The 16,941-nt window shown below is 48.6% G+C and overlaps 1 protein-coding gene across 50 annotated transcripts in view; it reads right to left on the bottom strand.

Annotated features, from left to right (window-relative positions):
- SORBS1 (sorbin and SH3 domain containing 1) overlaps nt 1–16,941 on the bottom strand; it is a 227,861-nt gene that overhangs the window by 11,417 nt on the left and 199,503 nt on the right. For 34 of the 50 annotated variants that reach the window (XM_047703111.1, XM_047703064.1, XM_047703065.1 and 31 more), the window contains 4 exons: nt 14,151–14,265; nt 13,871–13,996; nt 12,210–12,404; nt 9,884–10,657 (listed from right to left, as the gene is read on the bottom strand). In XM_047703111.1, coding sequence (XP_047559067.1) covers nt 9,884–10,657; nt 12,210–12,404; nt 13,871–13,996; nt 14,151–14,265 — 1,210 coding nt within the window. The remainder of the gene's footprint in view (nt 1–9,883; nt 10,658–12,209; nt 12,405–13,870; nt 13,997–14,150; nt 14,266–16,941) is intronic. The other 16 variants (XM_047703093.1, XM_047703082.1, XM_047703088.1 and 13 more) reach the window with 1 other exon arrangement.

The raw sequence follows: 16,941 nt of genomic DNA on the forward strand, positions 1-16,941 counted from the left end.
TCTGGATTCATCTACTGTCCCACTGGATCTTTCATCCTTAGACCATTTCTCACGTCATTAAGAGTGCTCACGGGTATTATTTTCCACGAGTCCCACAGAAACCCTGGAGATAGGCAGAACAGGGTTTATCATTCTTTTGATTTTAAAACCCAGGAAGCTGATGCTGGGGGAGGGGGGAGTTTGGGGCATGCCCCAATGCCGTAAAGCTAGCAAGAGGTCAAGCTGCTGGGCTGGCCCTCGTGTGTCACCACACCATCCCTTCGTGTTCATCTCCGCTGTAAATGGCCTCATCCTTTAGCATGTCTCAGAGGACCAAATGCCACCCCAGACATCACTTCTGTATTCCTGTCCTTTTGGGAAACCTCTTCAAGTTCTGTAAACTTCTTCAAGATGCCAATCCTTTAAACCCTGGACTCTGGCAGGAGTAAAGGAGGAGCCAGACCTGCCAGAGGCCTTTTCAGGGTCCTTCTCTAACATCTCAGGACCTGCTGGTCTTTGCCAGGTGACCTTGTGTGGCCCCAATCACCACCCATCCAGCTTCTGGATCAAGGCTTCTGTGTAATCCCTTCCTTGATCTCAGGTCATCGCCAAAGTAACAGTATTTCCAAGCACTTGCTATGTGGGCTTTAACGGGGCAGAAGAAGGAAATGTACTCTGACAGGAGGATTTTGACAGGAGGGAAAACTCTAGAAGTTCGAGCTGTCCGGTAGAAGGGCTGCCTGGAGAGGAAGGGAGCAGCCGATCCCAGCCACTGTGCTATCACTCGGTGGGATGCTGTGGGGGAATGGCTTCTCAACCCTTTGTGTGTGCTGCTATCAGCTTGGAGCCCTGTTAACAGGCAGAGTCTGAGTGGACACACCTGGGGTGCATCCTGAGACTACATTTAAAAATTTTTATTTTGGGGCGCCTGGGTGGCTCAGTGGGTTAAGCCGCTGCCTTCGGCTCGGGTCATGATCCAGGGTCCTGGGATCGAGCCCCGCATCGGGCTCTCTGCTCAGCGGGGAGCCTGCTTCCTCCTCTCTCTCTACCTGCCTCTCTGCCTGCTTGTGATCTCTCTCTGTCAAATAAATAAATAAAATCTTTAAAAAAAAATTTTTTTTATTTTAATTTTATTTAAATTCAATTAATTAACATGTAGTGTATTATTAGTTTCAGAGGTAGAGGTCAGTGATTCATCAGTTATATCACACCCCTTGTCATTCCAGCACATGCCCTCAAGACTCTACATTTCTGCTGATGATGCCTCTGATGCTGGCCCACAGATCAATCTGGGAGAGTAAGGCTGTAGGGGACCTTAATTATCCTTCACTGAGATTCTTTGGCTGGAATGTGCCAAGACTGATGAATGTGGGTCACACCTCATGAAAATGAAAGTTCTCATAATAACCAAAATATTTCCAGACTGTGTCCTGTGGTCTAATGACCTCAGGTCAAATGCAGAACAGAAAGAGGATATAGACCATCTCTACACATGGTGGCCAAAGCTTACAGAAGCCCTGTAGCATCTTTCAGTGAACTTAATCTCCAAGGAGTGACTAGACTTGATCATCAAGCAAATATTTGTTGATTAAGAGAGGTTTGGTACATCAGATATGTTAAAAAGGACCCGAATATTTTACTAGCCCTTTTTTGCAAAGCACTTAAAAACAAACACACACTCCCAGCTTTCAAAGCACATAGAGATCCATGACCTCATCTGACTTTTACATTAACCCTTTGACTAAGAGAAGATGGAAAAGGACTTTTAAGGCTCAAGGAAGCATGAAGTTTGCACAAGGGGACAAAGTCACTGAATACTGAGTGCTCGGTGTCTAAGTGACATACACCACTTTCTTCTTGAGTCCCGCTGGGACAGCTAAGACCACAACAACACCTAGCTTCTGCCCTTTGTGACAATAGGTCACTTCTCTTCCTGAATACTTTTTCTTTATGTAAAAGGTACAGTGTGTGGTAACAGATACGGTCCAGTCCTTAACTTAAGGATGCACAGTACTGGAAGGGATACTGACCCAGCTAATACCTTCCTTGGTTTCAGGTCATATGCAAATCAGAGGATAATCGCTATCATTGCCTTCACATCTAGACAAAGTTGACATCTAGTACAAACTTCAGTCATCCCCGAAAGGTAAGGATGATTGGACTCCTTACCCACAGTTTGTGGAAGAAAGGACAAGAGCAAGATAAACATTTATCCTATTACCTAAGGTTCAACTTCTCCCTGTTTGAAATACATTCCTTACATTTAAATCAAACATATCATGTAGTTGGGATAGAAACCAGTTTTTGATAGGGGGTGTGTGTGGCAATGTGGACCCTCAGGAGAGATGGAGACCACTGATATCCGAGGCAGGGATTTGCCCTTCACTTTGAAGGCCATTTACCTTCAGATTTTTTTCCTTGAGGCATTTATTTTTCTTTCCCTGCCCATTTTCTATTTTATTTTATTTTATCTTATTTTATTTTATTTCATTTTAGAGAGTGAGCACAAGCAGGGGGAGCAACAGAGGGAGAGGGAGAAGCAGGCTCCCCACTGAGCAGGGAGCCCAATGCGGGGCTTGATCCCAGGACCCCAGGGTCATGACCTGAGCCAAAGGCAGACACTTAACCAACTGAGCCACGCAGGTGTACCTCCCCCGGCCCCATTTCTAACTGTGTACAGCTTTATATATCTTTTCCTCTGAACCTATGCTAATATGGTAGCCAATAACACTTGAGATATGGCCAGTATGAAATGTGCTGTAAGTGTAAAAATATAAACTGGGTTTCAAAAACTTAGCACAAAATGTAGAATGTAAACTATATCACTAATAATTAGATTGATTATATACTACCATAGAATTACATTAATAGTTTAAATACTATAGTAGCTATGTTGGACTAAATTAAATGCATTGTTAAAATTAATTTCACTTATTCCATTTTACTACCAGGAAAGTTTAAATTACATACATGATTCACATTATATTCCTACTGGATAGTGAGGCTCTGAACCCTCCCATGCCTGTACTTAAGCCTAAAAGTAGACAAAGTTCTAATTATGACCTCAGCCAAGATTAAGAATAAAGAGAGCATTATCCTATGCCAAGCACGTTTCAACCTCTTGGAGATACATTCGAGGTTTTTTTTTTTTTCCCACATGTTTAGAAAAACAGCCATCAGCAGCCCCCCCACACACAAGCTGCACTCCACCCCCCCAACCCCTCCGACAGCAAGCAGGGTTAGTTGCTGATCTGGAAACTGTTTTGCGTCTGTATTTGCACACACACTCACAAACTGCCCCCCTTGGCCTGGACTGCTGGTTTTATTCTCCCCAAGTGAGCAGTCCTGCAGGAAGCCTTGCTCAGTTGCCTTTCTATCTGCAGTTCACAGAAGACCCCCAGGAGTCTGACCCCAGCCTCCCTTGAGCTATTAATCCATCTGGATCCACAAATACCTGGTGCTCCCAAGGAGTTAGCAAGGTTCTTGTCCAGCTTTGGGTGTGTGCCAAAGCCTTGAAACCCCAAATAAACTCTCCATAGGGTAAAAAAAACAGCAGGAAGTCCTGGAGATGTGAACAAGACTAAGGACCTCAACCTCAGAGTGGTCCAAGTCCCCGGAAGCATCACAGGTCCCTTCTGTGCTCCTGTTCCCCTATCCGCCTCCCCACTCCCTGGCCCCCTGTCCCAGTCACTCAGAGATGACATTCCTCAACCCACTGCACACACCTACCCTGTCATCTGCTCAGACCCCACCCCACCTCTCTTTCTGGTGACCCACACTGGCCTCTCAGGGGAGACCAGACTGGGTGCAAGGAAATCTGGGTTCCAGGCCAGGCTACAACACTAATTCATGGTCTTTGGAGCAAAATGTTGAATTTCTCTGGATTTCAAATTCTTAGTAAAATAAGAGGATTGGACATGATTTACATAAACATCCTTTTTGGCTCTGAGGTTCTTGCATAAAGCTCAAAGGGCATGCATCCTATGAACTGAGAGCTAGGATCTGGGAGTGGGGGGCTGACCTGGCTTAAGGACGGAGGCACCTCACTCACGGCCCCCTGAGGACCGGGTAGAGGGCTTCTGACGCAGCCTCCAGATGTGGACGGAGGGCTTCCTCTGGCAGTGTGGGGGCTGAGGGGTTGCCCTGCATGGTGGCTGATTCGCAGCTCTGGGAACACCACAGGCAAACTTGGCCAGAGGAGCCAGAGGCCTGACTGATTCAGGCTCCTGGCTTTCTAGAACACTTCCACAGGACCCTCACAACAGGACCAAGTTCTCCTTGAGCTCATTAAGAAAAAGATCCCAGCTTAAACAAAAAACAAAATTACAACCAATCGGTCCAACTGTTCCCCACCTAGATACAGTCTCCTTGCTCCACACAGAACACATTCCTTTGTCATCACTCGAATCTGATTACAACACCAAACTCAAACGCTCAGCCTTCTTGTCATGGTCTACAGTGTGTGATCTCTTTCCCTCCTAAAGCAATCAGAGGAGAAATGGCAAATGTGTATTCAAAGATGAAGAAGCAAAAGCTTCCCAAGAGGACGCCTTGATACCCAAGGTGAGAGAGAATAGGGAGAAGCACTAAGTTACAGAATGCAAATTTTACGTTTTCTAAATTCTGGATTTATGGAGCACAGAGTGGAAGGATTCTTCCATCTTCTACTTTCTCCTCCTCCCTGCCCCGCCATCTTCCTCTCTTAGGTGGAATGGGGTAAGGAGGATAAAGCACGCTGCTTCTCTGTCTTTTCCCTGTTACCCTGATATCACGTAACGGGTATTTACAGAGTCCCAGGGACAGGCTCTGTGCCAGGTGTGTTAGTCTCCACAGCCTCTCATATCATCCTCGTAACTCAGCAGGGTGGTCCATATTTACCTCACACTATGAAACTACAACGTGTGAGCTGGGAACTGAGGAGCCCGGATGTGAACCCCGAGCTCTCAGACCCTGGGTCCTGTACACCCCACTCCACCCTGATTCTTCATACTTGTGCTCTGCCTGAGGGACCCAGCAGAGTAGCCGGAGAGATCACTGACCAGGAGGTCAGCTCAGGAGGTCCTCTGTAGCAGGCATGACTGTTGCTATGGCTACCTGCCATGGCTCCTAACACCTTTGGAGGGGTGGACACTTCAACTTTAGGTCTTAGTTCCCGACTTCAGGCGTTGAGAGAACACCTGCTGGTTATTTTTGGAACTGTTGCCAGAGCCCCTCTCCATCCCGCTCTTCGTTAAACACCGTCCGAACACATTTAAAGATTTCCCTTCCAGGTGAGGCAAAGGAGAATGCTTCCCATTTTCAGCTGGGTATCTTACCACTTCTGATTTCCTTAATTTCCATGCTCAAGCAGGCCTATGTCTCTGTTTTTATCTTTCTGGGAACAAAGCTAGCTTCCACATAGTAAGGGGCATCCCCTCTGAATCTGCCAAAGCCTGTTTCTGTCATCACCTGAGCGGCATTCTCTGCTCGCCTTTCTCTGAGGCTGTGAAGTAGTTTGTCTGGTGCTTCTCAGCTGCTTTGAGGACATACGGCTTTCCCAAATACTGATTTCTATCATTGACTGGCTTCCTTCCCTTTGGGACCCAAACGAATATTGTGAAAGTTTTGTCACTTTTCTCATCTCACGATAAAAGTAGAATAGACTAGGGGCTCTTGACTTGGGGGGCACGGACTCCCAGGAAACTCTCGGATGGACTCAGGGGTGGATCTCCTGAAACTTGATGCAGAATTGTGTGTGCACGCCCTTCGTCGTCCCCAGACTACTGGCCCACAGTCCACAGCTCACCTCACATTCTCAAAGGTTCTGTGACCCAGAAAAGTCTGGGTCACTGGAGTAGAGGATCTGAAATGATTCTTTTTAATTCAGAAATTCTATGAGGATCTCTCATGCTCACTGTAGGAACTCTTAAAAACCAAGGCTGGATGCCAGTCAGCAAACGGTGCCTCTCTCTGGGGAAAGCTCAGCAAATAGTTGATGATGCTAATGACTGAAGATTTGCAAGATGATCTTCCCCTTCATGGTCTTGATCATCCTAAATCTTCTTGGCCAAAACGACACCCGACAGAATCCAAGAATTTGGTGGGTAATTCTGAACTCTTGGGCGTTTTGTCTATATGCATGTTTTTGTCCTAGTACACCCCCCAAATGAAGGGGAAAACTTTTCATTTTTCAGTTGTGAAGGTCTACAATAAGCTCCTTACTTAAAATTTTGAATTTGTTCTTTTCTCCCCTTTTCAGTCACACAGGATTTTTAGCTAATCATAAAACAACAATGCTAAAAAGACCTTCAGTTCTCTTGTCTAAATCTTTTGTTTATGGATGAGGAAGCTTCCAGAGAAGGGAAGTGATTCATCCAAAGACACATGGCAGGCCACTGGCAGCACTGGGCCAGAGCCCAGGGATCCCGACTTCCGACACAGTGCTCTTCCCACTACACTGTGGTTCCCCGAAACACCCCCTGCCCTTTATTCATAGCTTCCGCTGTCCAAAGGACACACACCTAAAAATGTGAGCAACTGACCCAATGTGATTTCAGTTTGGGAGTCTACAAAGGCGTGAAAAGCCAAAGCTTTCACAAGTGTTCATCCACCCCCAGAGCTGGGAGAGGCAGGGGTGGGGCTGGACTGGAGAGGTGACGAAGTGGGAAGGAAGCAGCCATGCAGGGACTTAGCACCAAACAGGGAAGTCTGACAACGGATTCACAGGAGGCACGTGACCATGAGGAAGGGGACTGGATGTTGCTAGTGGGTGTCTACGTGCTTTCCAGCTCTGCTCCCAGCCCCTTCCCTGGACACCCCCCTTCCATCTACCTGTGGACACCCTAAACCTCACCCAAAGCTCAAATCTCGCACACCCCCTTTCATGTTCCCACCTGTCTTGGCTGGGTTATTTGCTTGCCTTAAATGACACCCTCTTGGTATTTGCTTATAAACGTCCCTATCCTTCAAGTCCAACGTCAAATGCCACTTTTCTTTCCAAAGTCTACCAGACTTCCACCTTCTCCCTCCTGTTGCTTATTATTTCTCCTTATCTTGAACATTCAGGGTGAACTACCTGACTCTCCTTCCCTGTCTGCATTATAATGATTTATGAGCATTATATATATATATTTTTTTTTAAGATTTCATTTATTCATTTGACAGACAGAGATCACAAGTAGGCAGAGAGGCAGGCAGAGAGAGAGAGAGTGGGAGGGTGGGGAAGCAGGCTTCCTGCCGAGCAGAGAGCCCGATGCGGGGCTCGATCCCAGGACCCTGGGACCACAACCTGAGCCAAAGGCAGAGGCTTTAGCCCGCTGAGCCACCCAGGCGCCCTTGAGAGCATGATCTCTCCTCCCCTTCCCCGCAATGGAGATCATACATAGCTTTAACTGGGGTCCGTCACTTTTTTTCTTTATCTTCTCTTTCACTCAACAAGTACTTATATTTCTTGAGTACCTTCCATATATCAGGTGTCATGGTCCCTGACCTTAGGGCGCTCGCACTCTAATGGTGACATAGACCAGTGAAGGTATGAAGACAAAAAAACTGAGATACCCCAAATCAGGTGCTGAACTTTGCTGGGGACACACAAAATCGGGGCACTTAATCCAGTCTTGCAGGGGCAGGGGGAAGCTGTCGGGAAAGGCTTCTGGAAGAAGTAACATCTAAGTGGAGAAGTGAAGGGCAGCTGGGGATTATCCAGGCAAACCAGCAGGGAGGTTGTGGAAGGCAAAGCTGGCTTGTTGTCTAAATGGTCAGATCACATGAGGCCTTCAATATATTAGCAGTGAAAGAAGAAAGGGTCGTAACATTTCAGAATGTCTTTTCATTTAAGGTACTCCACTGAATTCCCTCCACTTACTGGTCAGATGTTCAACCTAGCTTCCTAACAACTATCATAAAATTGAACTTTGGTTCAGCTCCCTGCAGCGAGAACAGTGACTGGCGATTTTCCGGATCATGCATGCTGGTCTGGAATGCATTTATACAAATAAGTGACACAGCCCGAGGCCCTAGCAAGCTGACAGGCCACCAAAGAACAGTTGTCCCGGAAGTCCTTTCCATCTTTAGCTCTATCATCCCAAGAGGGCCTCAAGGGGCAGGGAGCTTCTGCTGGTCCCCTTTTTGTGAGTGGTTCCCGGTCACAGGAGGCTAAAGTAGAGGGGCCGGGTGGGAGGTTTGGGGGCAGGGGCCCCTCTCACACAATCTTCCAGCTCTCAGCAGGGAGCCAGGCTGGGGTCAGGGCCAGGTACACCCACGGAGAAGGGGCTGGCGCTGGAAGAGGACGAGGAAGGGCGGGGACAGGAAGTGGTACACTTGGGTTCTGGAGGCCCACCAAGAAAGGAAAACCATTTTCAACAGGTCCATCTTTCCATGTTGCCAGCTACCCACCCCACCCCTGCCCTCTCCCATCCTCCATTAGGAAGTGGGAAGTATATATCCCCCGACTGGCCCAGAGTTCCCGCACTATGCACACTTCCTGTACAGGCCAGCTCCTGGATCGGGCTGTGCTGACTCACAGCCAACAGTAAACCAGGTCTCTAGGCACCGTGGGCTGACTTGGGATGTTTACAGAACTGTTCCCGTCAGAGACATTGAATTCTTCTCAGCAAGCCCCTTTTCCATCTCTCCCCAACCAACTGCTCTTTGCTTGGTGGGACGCACCCTTCTCTTCCTCCTGGAACACATATTCCAGGAGTACCTGCTCTGGGACCAGGCAAGGCCTGCCCCAGGTTCTGCTCTTTTCCCTGGGCCAGGGAAAAGATCAGAGTGGGAATGGGAGAAATGATCCTCATTTCGCTCAGTGTGGGAGAAACAATCCACTTAAGGGGGCCCTCCCACAGGCCGAGCACTGCGCTTAGCTCATTTAGTCCTTACAACTGCCCTATGAAGACCCTATGAAGAAAAGACCACTTTTACTTCTACTTTGCATGTAGAAAACTGTGGCTGGCTAGCCTGATTATTCAACACTATCCCACAGTTAGATCCCGCTTTCCCACGGAATGCGATCTTGGTGTCTACAGGCCTCAAATAAATAATTGTTGAGTGACTAAATGAAACTTTAGAGTTTCAGGTCTGGGACCAAACATAGTGTACTGGGGGTATTATACGCAGTAAACAACAAACGAGGCGTCTTCAAGAATTCCATCTGATACTGAAGGCATTCTAGAATGTTCTCAGTTCCAGAAGTAGCTCTGGAATCATGATCTAACTGCCAAGTTCATCCTCATCCCCATCCCTAACTTTTTAGCACTCAAAACACCCTAAAGCCACTTTGGTCCTTGAAATCATTGTAGCTGACCCAGAGAGAAAATGGGACAGTCACCTAAAACCCTGGGTTGTCCATTCAAGGACCCTGTCCCTGCTGGGGTCCCAGCGCTGGGCCTGCATACATCTCCTCAGGACCCAAATGCATTTGTTCATCAGTGAACAAAAGCCCTGTGCTCCCACATGAACACGAGACAGGACGAAGAGACAGAGCTGGGCGCTGGCAGTGCGCCAGGGGTTACGGAGACAAAGTGCAGCTCACACAAAACCAAACCACACGGAGCCAAACTGAAGCCTGGTGTTCTCAGCTGTGTTAGAACAAATGGAGGAAAGTCTCCAAGGCGTGAATGGATGAGAGGAAGGCTTTCCTTCTCACGGGGCTTTGGCACTGGGCCAGGAGGCAGCCAAAGGGGGAGTGACTTCTGAATCCCCTCAAGAGGCCAGTGTGGATTGTCCTTTACCTCCAAGTGTCCCCAGCCTGGCACTTTAATCAGTGGCCCCTCCGTTCCCTCCTGGGTACTATTTCTGCCCCCAAGGCAAGCGAAGGGCTCTCATTGGCATCCATGGGGCCACGGAAGACGGGCCACGGGTGAGACGTCCAGCCCACCCTGCCAACTGAGATGCCAAGGCACCCGCGGTCATGCTGCAGGCCTACCTGGCTCCCCGCACTCCGAGCGGCCCTCCTCTCGGCCTGCTCGCCACCTCTATGCAGCTCTGTCTGCTCAGCCTCCCTTCCTGGAAAAGGGCTACCCGGGGGCTTGCCGGGCTGGCTCTCCTCGGGCGCACGGAGGTCCGAGAGTCTCTGGTCCGCGCTCAGGCACCTGACCACGTCTGAAGGTCTCAAGCAGCTCTTCTTAGAGATCCTGGGTGCTCCGGGGTATCTCTCACCTGCCTCCCGCTCTGCTCTCCTCTCACACTGTCCGCGCTCTTCTCGCCTCGGCTGCCGCTTACCCTGGCTGCTAAAGGCGTTGCTGAGCTCCGAGATGACCCTATCAGAGCTCCCTGGCAGCAGCTGCGGGAAGCTATCCTGGTGGACACCTGGGGGTGGCACGTGGATACCACTGTCCCCATTGACGTGAAGGAAGGTGGGGGCTCCGGGTGCCAAGGAGGCAGCTTTGTGGGAGGGAGGAAAGGCCAGCGGGGAAGCCAGCGAGCGTGGGGTGGATCGATCGGACCAGCTCGAATGAGGAAGGCTGAGAGAGAGAGAGGAACCCGGTCTCGCCCACGAGGAGAGGGGGTCCGTGTTATAGACAGAAGTTTCTGGAAGAGGAGGCAGGGGTGGGGTCAGGGCCAGAGGCCGCCTGCCTGGGACCCCAACAGTCAGGGAGATCCACTCAGAGGTGACAGCGTGCATCTCAGGGGACAGGGCTCGGTGGGGGTGGGGCAGGGATGAGGGGGCCGGCACGATGAGCTTGCTGTGACTGGCAAACTTAAAAAGAAAAGGAGAGAGAGGAAAACAAAGGAAAGAAGCAAAAAGGTACAAAAGTCAGCATAAAGAAGAGAGGAGGAAAATAATCACAAGGGATATACAAAGAGGAATGAAATGCAGAGGACGAGGACACTCTGGTGTCCAAACAATGAAATCGTTCAGTTAGGTTGGAGAGAAAGTGGGATGTGGCTGTGTGCATGTGTGTGCACAGTGTGTGCAGGTACAGGAAGGGGGGAAAGCGAGGGGTATGGAGACGGGAGAAAGGGGTCCATCGGGGTGGTTACAGACGGCCCTGGTGCGGTCTGTGGAATCGGACTTTCAGAGGGACACACTGGAAGCTGCTCACCCCACCACACCCCACCCCACCCCAGGCTGCCACTGAAGAGCCTTGACCCACATCACGAAGGGAAAAAGGTGCCCTGCCACAGTCCTGCCCCTTCTTTGGGCTTTTATTCTCTCTAGAGTTCCCAGCAAAGAGCCTTCCAGAGATGGATATGAGCAGTGGAGACATTTTGTTTTATAGCTGTGCTTGGCTACAGTGAAGTGAAAAATCTCACTGAGTTCCTCTAATTAATACGAAGCAGAATGGCCTGCACTGACTCCATGCCCCCTCCCCATGAGATCACAGGAGATGGAGCTCGCTGTGCAGGAAGCCCTGGGTCAGCCTGTCTAATGCCTTCTGCCAAGTACCATCCCTGGGGTCAGGGGTGGGCAGGTGGAAGGAAGTAAGGAGAGGATGATGGAAAAGAGGCACCATCCAAGTGTCATCCTAGGTCCAGGTCCGGGTCCCGCTCTCACACTGCTGGCCATTCTCCCTACACCTTACCACGGGGGTACGGTCAGTGGCCTTCACAGGAAGTCACCCCACCATGCCTCTTCTGAACCCAAGGTCCTAATTCTTTCTTGGCTTTGGGGAAGTGGGGATGGGTTGGGAATAATTTATATATTTTATAAAACAAGTCCATTTATAATAAACGTTTAGGAATGCAAACATCTTACTATGCCTGTAAAACTACTTCCTTTTGGCCCAGCGTAAACAGGGACGCTGTCTGTTCCTTTCCCAGCCTAGTTCCTGCTTGCAAACAATACTCCGGATCTGGTCTATCTGTCTGAGGATGAGAGTGCAAGATTCTCTCTTTCAATCTTTGCCTTCTGCAGGCGGGCCTTGACCAGTAAGATGCTGAAGAGAACCCGCCTGGGTCACAGTATGTATTGGACAGCAGCGGTCCCCAGACAACCAGCTTCACGCAGGGTAGGATGCTCCTAGTTCCGGACCAACTGCTAAAGTCTCTCATTTCTCTGGCCCTAACCATGTTATCCCCAGAGCCGCAACCTTAAGCTCTTCTTTTCCCCAACATAATAGTTGTCCCTCCAAGTTCTCGAAACATGTCATTTGTACCCATGAAAACAAACCCTTGTGTGTACTCTCTGCATGACTGCAGGGAGTTCCTAACCACAGTGCTGCAGAGCCACCCCAGAGGGCCTGCGTGCCCTCAGCACCGTGGACGGGTCGGTGAGGAGCGTGAAGACCAAGGACGAGAAGTCTAGGTACCTGTGGGCTCGCGGTGCCACTGCGACTTGGGGAGGAGGAGAAAGGCAGGTCAATGTAATCCACGGGATTTTTGACCAGGGGCCGCTTGATCACGTCCACGTAGGTGATGGGGAAGATGCCCTGCCGGGACGTTCCTGGGATCCTCCCTTCGTACCAGTTCTCGTCCACCTGTCGGAGCAGCGTGATCCTCTCACCCTGCAAGACATGGCAAGGACCTTGGGCCACCACGCCTTGGCAGGTCTGAGGCCCCTGCCTGCACCCTGCGCCATCCCTCACTGTTCATCACATCCCTTGTTCAGAAAAGCCTTCCTGGCTAGACTCGGATAAAATCAGTATCGCAGAGATGAGTTGCTGACAGCAGGAGAGCTACCTGGAGGCTGGGAAGTCAAGCTTAGTTTTCAAATACTGCAGCAAAGGAGAAGGTCAGAGTCATCCCCCCAGCTAACAGCCAGATGGAGGGGTTTTGCCTCATTTATCACAAAATCGATATCCAGTTGTCTCCAAAAGCAAAGGTTTGGGAGGGTTATCTTTTTTCCTTCCCTTTTAGAACTTTGTTTTTCCCTGTACCATTATAGAAAAGTAAAAAAAAAAACAACCAAAAACATACATTAAGCAGAAAATAAGTATTACTCAGAAGATTATCACTTGGGTAACCACAGTTAATATTTTGATACATGTATTTCCCAGATTTAATTCTGTGCATGTGAATTAGACTTGCAACATATTTTTCTTATGAAAATTGAGCAAGCACTATATTTCACTTTCCAGCCTTCTTTTTCATCCTTTACGACACAGAGTTGAACCTCCTTCTTTATCAAGAAATAGAATTCTATGGTTTTAATGCTATGGTAGCAATAGCGGAAGAGCCCACCGCAGGCTGTTCTGTGACACACACATGTAATGACTTAATTACTGGTCTCCCAAATATTGGGCATGGAGGGGCTTATCTTTCCCATAAGGTGGTTCATCTTTTTCTAAGGCACATGTTCACTTCCCTAAATCCTCACTAAAATTAGTGACTAATAACTTCAGCAAGCCAGAGAGTTTTGACATGGGAAGACAGTGTCTGCTCGCTGGGAAGAAAGGCATCACTGTGCAGCTCACTCGTGTGCCAGGCGAGCACGCCCAGTCCTTGAGGGCACCAACCAGATGCCATGCTTTATGCTGAGGGCCTCACAGAGGTGGTTTCCTTGAATCCTCTTAAAACAGCTCTAGGATAGGGTCATTTGTCTTCATTTCACCTGTGAGCAAAGAGCAGCTTGGAAAAAGTCTTTAACTTCCCAGAGGCGAGGCTGACTTTTGGCTTCAGAGGACTTGTTCCTCTCCACTGGGCCATAGGAATATGTCGTAAATCTAGTCACGACGACTTTCCACATCATGGAGTGCTCAATAAATGCTGGCTGAAGAGGTCTAAGACTCCAGAAACACCGCCTTTAATCAGTGATCTCATGTGACTAAGCTCTGAGAAAGCCTAGGGTTTATTTTTTAAATCCCTCACCTCAGAAAATTCTCCACCTGCCCTTCAAGCAGTCCTACGTGGGGCACAGCTCTCGGGCACAGGGACGGTACCATGAGACAAGTAGATTGCCGTCGCGCCCCTTCCCCCACGAGAACAGGGCCATCCAAACAGAGCCCCAGGTCCGAGAAGAGAGGGTACTTACCTTCCTGAAGGACATTTCTACTTGCGTATCACCATTGAAGTTGAACTTGGCAACAGCTTCTCCGTATTCCAAAACCTGCACCGGTGCCAACTTCTTGGGCTGAGCCTTCTCAGCAGGAGGAAGAAGCTGAGAAGGGAAAAGAGACAGAGGAGAAGGAAAAGAGTAGAAAGTGAGGGGAGCGAGAGGGAGGGAGGAAACAAAAAAATACAAGTTCTTGGTAAGTGCATGGTGCTGGGGGCAGGACCGGGCTGTCCTGGGGAAAGAGAAAGGGTGACCGTACCTCGATGTAGGAGCGCGGGAAGATGCCCACCCGGCCGTGGTGCTCTCCTTCATACCAGTTCTGGTCGATCTGCTTGTAGATGTACACGATGTCCCCCTTCTGCAGAGGAAGCTCCCTGTCAGCAGAGGTCAGAGCATGTCAGCAGATGGTTCCAAATGCATGAGATGAGGACACTCCATATTTTAGCAAAAGGAAACTCTGACTGAGGTCAAAGGGGACAAATTACAGAAGAGGGGGCTCCATATTCGGGAGGGAGAACCCTGCTCTTTAGGAGGTTATATCTCTTTGGGCCACTTTTCAGTCTTCTGTGGGATGGATGTTGACTTTCAAACCGGCTCCCCACTCCAAAGTGCTCACAGGGCTTATGGTTGTGGGTTTTCTCAATGTATTTTTTGTGAATGCTGGTCTTACGTTCAGAATGTTTACGCAACACGGAACAATGTACCCAGCAGTCTCAACTGATGTCCAGTAAATGACAAAAGTCTCCCTGTAGATGCTTTCATTGTCTTTACTATCCTTCCATGCCCAAGCAAGGCATGCTTTCATTGCTGGAAATGACCATCAAGTTACTTGTGAGAGACTGACATCCTCAGGTCGTTCCAGCCAGCCAGCCCAGCCAGCCAGCCACATCACCCTCCCCACATCCGTCTATCATCATGCAGTAGAAAGGCTCTGAAATTAGCCAGATCCGGGTTTAAAATCCAGTTACACCATTTACTAGCTCGGAGACCTGGGGCAAGATACGGAATCTCTCAGAGATACTTTATCTGAAAATAGGAGCTAAGTCAGAGTTATTGGAAAAACGTAGCAACAAACTCAAAGTAAGAGGCCCAGCACAGTGCCTGTTACAGAGCTAGCTCGGGGAAATGGGAAGTCGCTTCTTCCTTTTCGACATGGGAAAGAACCTTGGAAAGAAAAGTGGATGGATTTTCCTTAAAATGTTCTTCATGTATTTGTGCAACTTTTCTATCTCCATCCATCCCTTTGCTGGCCTTAATAATGATGCTGTTAACCTCTAATCAGGGTTCCTTCTTAAAAAAAAAAAATGAAAAAGATAAATTATAAGTAAAATAAAAACCCAAGATGAGGATAAACAATTGTAACAATTATAGCTTGAAAAGTTTTTTGAGTAAAAAAAAAATGACCTAGATCTTTTCCATTTGCATCAAACCAACAGCAATGGAAAGAAAAGCTCTGACTGCAATTTGGAGGGGGCAGGCCTGTGTCCTCTGCTGTGTGCCAGGAAGTCCCACGATTCTGTGAGGGATGCTGGCTAAACAATGGGGGCACATCTGGAAGACTTTACACAAAGTCAGCACTGTGCTGAGTGCAAGAACAAGGCAGCCTTTGTGGATCTTGCACTGGTAGACCAGATTCTAACCCTGAGGAGGCCCGTGAAGGGGATCTGGGACATTTGTCTCTGTAAGAGAGAATATTTGGGGCCAGTTTTTTGCTGTAGCTGTCCTTGGGCGTGTTTGAATTCCCTCCTCCCTTTACCCCCCAACCATGGACACATGGCTGTGCTGGACCCTCAGCATATCCACTCCTGCTGGAGACGCTCCCCGGTCTCCCGCCCTCAGTGACTCGCAGCTGTGGAGACAGGTGGGAGTGTCATGGCCCCGAATTAAGCAAGGAGGAGGACAGCTCATGGGGGGCTGAGAGGTCTGCAGTTAGCCTTCCTGCACTGTGGACCTCATGCCCATCTCCCGAAGAACCACACCGCAAGGTCTGGTGATAACGAGGTTTGAGAAACAATAATACAATATACTTCATTCAGATCTTTTCTGGAGTGTCCCCATGAATATTCTCAGCACAGTAGAGGCTCGGATAAGTCCTGTGGATAAGAACCCTATTTAACTTTGTTAACTCGAGTGCTCCTACAGAACACTTTTTTGAGTAACCTACTATGGAGAAAAGTAGAACCTGGTGATTAAAGACATTTAGAAGACCCAAGTCAATGGATCTATCATTTACTCTTAAAAAAAAAAAAAAAAAAGGTTTATTAACTTTTCTGGGACGGAGCAATAACAGCACCGAGCCAGGAGGAAGGACTCCTCTCTCCAATATTAGCACCATTTTAATTCTTTTTTTAGAGAGAGAGAGAGAGTGTGTGTGTGTGTGTGTGTGTGTGTGTGTGTGCAGGGTGGGGAGGGGCAGTGGGAGAGGGACAGAGAATCTTAAGCAGACTCCACGCCCAGTGCAGAGCCCAACATGGGGCTCGATCCCACAACCCTGAGATCATGACCAGAACTGAAATCAAGAGTCAGATGCTTAACTGACTGAGCCAACCAGATGCCCCCAGCATTAGCATTATTGATAAATGGTGACAATTCCATCTCAGTCAGCCTTCCCTCTTCTATTGGACAAAGATGCTCTAAGAAAAAAATTGTTCAGACTTTTTAATGAAACCTATGTAAATATGATTATCATCACAATACCATTCAATGACTACATGTACCTCTCTCATTCCAAAGGAAAAAGGGGAAAAGGTAATATTAATTTGTATAACTCTGTTATCTTCTCTTTGGTTAAAAAGAAGGGACGGGGGGTGCCTGGGTGGCTCAGTGGGTTAAGCCGCTGCCTTCGGCTCAGGTCATGATCTCAGGGTCCTGGGATCGAGTCCCGCATCGGGCTCTCTGCTCAGCAGGGAGCCTGCTTCCTCCTCTCTCTCTGCCTGCTTGTGATCTCTCTCTGTCAAATAAATAAATAAAATACTTGAAAAAAAAAAAGGGACGGGGGAGATGCTGACTTTTGTTACGTGATGCGAAATGTTTTATAAGTATTACCTCAA

The sequence above is a fragment of the Lutra lutra genome, chromosome 14 (genome assembly GCF_902655055.1).
Source record: "Lutra lutra chromosome 14, mLutLut1.2, whole genome shotgun sequence".
Taxonomy (NCBI): Eukaryota; Metazoa; Chordata; class Mammalia; order Carnivora; family Mustelidae; genus Lutra; species Lutra lutra.